The sequence below is a fragment of the Orbicella faveolata genome, unplaced genomic scaffold (genome assembly GCF_042242905.1).
Source record: "Orbicella faveolata isolate gen_17 unplaced genomic scaffold, um_ofav_v1 contig_46, whole genome shotgun sequence".
NCBI lineage: Eukaryota > Metazoa > Cnidaria > Anthozoa > Scleractinia > Merulinidae > Orbicella > Orbicella faveolata.
Window position 1 is genome coordinate 20,723,463 of NW_028301576.1, and position 4,561 is coordinate 20,728,023.

General features: G+C 40.5%; 1 protein-coding gene across 1 annotated transcript; it reads left to right on the top strand.

Moving 5' to 3' along the window:
• The first annotated feature begins 911 nt into the window (after positions 1 to 911).
• On the top strand, positions 912 to 3,149 carry LOC149098811 (uncharacterized). Its single transcript, XM_089277051.1, has 2 exons — positions 912 to 2,053; positions 2,522 to 3,149. Exons 1-2 carry the CDS (start codon positions 1,492 to 1,494, stop codon positions 2,524 to 2,526), a joined length of 567 nt encoding a protein of 188 aa, XP_089133177.1. The 5' UTR covers positions 912 to 1,491; the 3' UTR covers positions 2,527 to 3,149.
• The last annotated feature ends 1,412 nt before the right edge of the window (positions 3,150 to 4,561 follow it).

Consider the following 4,561-nt stretch of genomic DNA (forward strand, 5'->3'; position numbering starts at 1 on the left):
TTTGCCCGTGGGTTGCACGCTGACGGCAGTTTGTTTATTTGTACTTTTTCTTAGCAATTTTTCTTAGTCGATGTTGATTGACACTGTAAAACATAATTCCTATTTTTTTTTTCTTGTAAAATATGGGAAAATCTAATAATTCTTCCGGAGATGAGCAATATTATTCCTGTGAGCTACCAAATTTCGAGCTAAAGTTTTTTGCCGGGCCTCCACCTAAGGAATTTGCGAAGGCGAGCAGGAGTTGAATCAGCTGGTTGAACAAAGGCATTCGGTACTCGGAGACGGGTCGGGCCGAAAAAACAAAAAAAATGGGTTTTGAAAACTGGTCTGTAGCAGCCTTTCGAGGTGAGTAATGCATTGCGGAAATTTTAGAGAGAATTTTCTAGCGATTTGACGACAGTAGAGTTTAGCACGAGCTTTCATTGTAAAACTTTTCTAGCATCGAAAGCCATTTAAATGCTTCAACAAATCTCTATTTGTGAAGTCTTATATATGAAATCCTTCTGTTCCGAAAACGTTATAAAGGCAATAGTTTTTCTGAGCTTTAATAAAGGAAGTTTTATCAAATATTGGTAGCCTCTTGATGAATTATTTCAGTTTCCGGGTTTTAGGTTAGCTCGAAAACTCGTCGCTTGATCGTGAATTGAACTCTTGAAGAAACAGCCGCTCGAAGGAAAGACTGGATCATGCACAAATATAAGCTTACATTTCTGACATTTTTCTTAAGGTCACAGTCTTCTGTTCATTTATACGGTGGCCCATTAGGGACAACTTTACAAAACAGAAAAAACACAAAATAACAAAAAATATATTGCTGCACACTAAATCAAAGATATTACAAATGAAATCAAACCAGCACTGCCAATGAAAGATGAAATGCACTCCTATAATTAACGCATGCACACCGCCAAAAAATTAAACGAACACTGCAAATAAAAGCAAAACGCACACTGTAAAGAAAAGTGGATTGCACACTACAAATGAAAGCAAAATGAAACCCCAAATTAAGTAAACAAAAGATCGCACAGCAAAAAAAACTGAACGCACACTGCAAATGAAAGCAAAATCATCACTGCAAACAAAAGTTAACCGCACGCCGCAAATCAAAGGGAAATAAACTATGCGCGCGCATTTCAACGAGAAAGCCTGAGACCTACGTAGTAAGCTCTAATTCGAGCGCTTTTTCCTTGAGGTGACAACCGAGATGGCGTCTCATTATGTACGAGACGAAATTCGTGCAGCAGTCCGTGAGGAGGTTTTCCAAATGCTTGGTTCTCCTTCTACATCAGGACGGGACGCGAGATAAGTGAAGGTGCCAGTCGTTCTACAAGTCTAGTGAACTCGGATTCCCCTGATCACTCGTCGTCGTCAGAACGTACTCAATCGTTCGAAGAGTTCTATGGAAAGCGTGAAGAGGAACGTCAACACGGTTTTAAACCCCCCAAGAAGAAGGAAAAAAAAACAAAAACAAAAAAACAGTCCCGCCATTCCATGGGCACTGCTTCACAGAAATCGGCAAATGTAGAAATAAAGGTTGGTTTGGCAGCCCAAACAGATGGAGTGATAAAGCTTCGTCGTGGGAAGACTCAGATCATTAAAGTAAATTCGCTAGCCAGCGAAGAAGAGATCATGCAGAGGGCAGTGGCAAAACATGCCAGCTTTGATCAGACGTTTGACGAGACCGTTGCTTATGCTTTGCTATATCCGGACTTTCGGAAAGTGATTCATGTTCCTGGAACAAATGACAAGTTCTCACTTGCAGCTTACAAGCAAGCAATCGGCAAGGAATTCACGCGATTAACATTTTACGTTATACCTCTCGAAGAGTTTTATACTAACAAGTCAGATAAAAGTGACAGCGAAACTTTCGAAGGTGCTGCCAAAGAATCGCATTTGTGTACATATGGTTTCTCTGGGGCATGTCGGAAAGGAAAGGCAACTGAGAGCACAGTTCTGGTTGTTGATGATATAAATGACGACAATGAAATGGATCGGTGCCCTTGGGTTTCCACTGGATCTGCTGCTGAGCCTTTAATCACGGGTCAACGAACTGGTAGGTTTCTCTATTTTTTTCTCGTCCTCGAAGAGTAGTTGAAGAAACTCGGTAACATTTAATCCAAACAAGTGAAGGTGGTAGTCAAAACTCATGTGAAACTTGACATGAAGGTCAAAGGCTGATACGCCATTGTGCAATAATCACAGTCTTAAGCATAATGTGTGTGATCGGTGTGGGATAAGCACAAGCATAATACATAGAAAGTTTGTTCTTTTCTTGTACTTGAGCTTTAATTTCAAATAAGTGATACAGCATGAAACAAAATAAGCACAAGCATATGATCTGTTGTCACCCGATATCCTCTGATGCCACTGCACTTGTCTTGTTCACTTATGTTTGTTCCACAGGCTTGGGCCTTGTTATTGTCCACAAGTGTGGACAAGACTTAATGTTTACAAGTTATTGTCACAAAAAAGAGTCAAGCAACTGACTGAGGTATCCAATTTCTGCATTTTTCTCATTTAGTGTGACGATATGTTTTTCCTGCAACACTGTAAATTTCGGACTGAACGGACACTTGAACTGACAACTGGGGGAATCTAACTCTTGGCGAGCGCTGCTTGGCTGCGGGAACAGAAATTCGTCACGATTTCCTGGTACACGAGGATCTACTTCAATGGTCTTCACTACGGACGTCAAGGAAGAGACATAACTTGGTCCAACAGTAGTTTATTCTGCACTCTAACGTCGAGGGTGAAATTGACATACTCGGCGGAGTAGCCGCTGTAGAATCGTAACGATGTAGCCGATGTAATCGATGTAATCGATGTAATCGAAAATGCTTTACAAACGTATTTGCTTATATATCATCCTTTACACGTCAAGTGTTTACAATATGCTAATGTAACTTCAAGTATACAATACGAGCGGAAAGTACTTAATTAAGATAGCGAATTCTAATCAACACCACGAGGCTTCCAAAATTAAAAATAGAGTGCTAGGATTAAAATTACACAGGCTGAGATTAAGATAGAACAAACTTAGGAAATTAAAAGCGAGATACTTAAATATGAATTGGTGAATTGGTGTTACCGACAGCAAGGAAAAATTATCCTATGAATAGAAAGCATTAAAACTCCATTAGTGAAAAGTAGTTCAGCTGGCTAACTTCCGAGAAAACTAATAAAACTTCGTTAGTGAAAAGTAGTTCAGCTGGCTAGTTTCTGATAAAAAGAAACTCAAATGACCCGATAACGAACTACGTGTCTTCTAAATGAAAGTTAGCGAAACAGCGTTGCACACGCTCAGGTATACAAAGAATCGGCAAAGTACAATGAAGAACAAAACTTAAGATCTCTAGCTGTTAACTGAAAAGAGGCTACTGTCGATTTTTTTTCCTATAATTTTCCAAATAATAAAGAAATGCCTGTGCAACGGCGAATTTTCTCATAACATTAGTGTCTCCAAAGAATGTAGCCTTGATGTGACACAAAATGACAACAAAATGATAATTCTGATTACATTTCATTACAGAAGGAAGTGATGTACAAGTTTTGAAAGAAACTTTTCCACCAAACACAGAAGAAGAAATCATTCAGGCCCTTGAAAATGCTGGTTCAAGAGATGGAGCTGCTGAGAAACTCCTAGCGACTGAACTGAGCAGTGAACCAATTGATCCCATTTGTAGCGGAGCTACCGCGCGCCGAAGGCGCGCGAGCAGAGCCCCATTCCTTAGAAATTTTGGTAAACCCATCAAGCCGAGAAAATTTGGTTATGACGTCACCGTACGAGCGAGCGAGCGAGCGAACGCCGTCCGTACAGACTGTGGGGGAGAGGGAGAGGAGCCTCGCGGTAACGCAAACGGGGGAACCGAGGAATGCTATCTTTTTTTGGCGGGATTTTTAAAGAAAAGAAAATTCATTTCTATTTGTCATGTCAACAAATGATAGTGGAGGTTCATCTAACGTTTTTAAGATGGGGTTGCACTGAAGCATAAAACAGAAACAGAAAGCAAGAATTAACAGGCAAAGAAGTAGCGAAGAAGATCGTGAAAGAGGTCCTGTTAGGGATAAATTCCGACAAGCGACATGGCCTTGAAACGGCGACATGAGAGCTATGAATTGGCGACGAACGACAGGCTACTCTAGCAAAATAGAGAAAGCGACACCAATGGCAAGATAGACCGACAACGAATTTCGGAACTGAGAATGCAGTGATTGTTTTAAACGTCTGAGTCGAAGTAAAGACGCATTTCCAGAGTTTTAAATGTGTTTTCCTCTCTCACGCGCGATGTCGACGGGTCGTGAAACACAGGCTTTCTTATATATATGCTAAAACGTCCACGTTGAATAAATCGAGTCCGTCATTACTGAGTATTTTTTCTCACTCTCAGCTAAGAGAGCAGTGGCCTAAAACGCCTAAAAAAAGGAAGGAGATCTTCGAAAGTCTACTTCATACTTTTATCAGTGGGTCACCAGTAAAAGAATATGGAGTTGTATTATCAACAAATGGCATTATGGAAGGAAAAGAGAGACAGAGGAAAGCTGCCAAGGTCTTCTGGTCTTC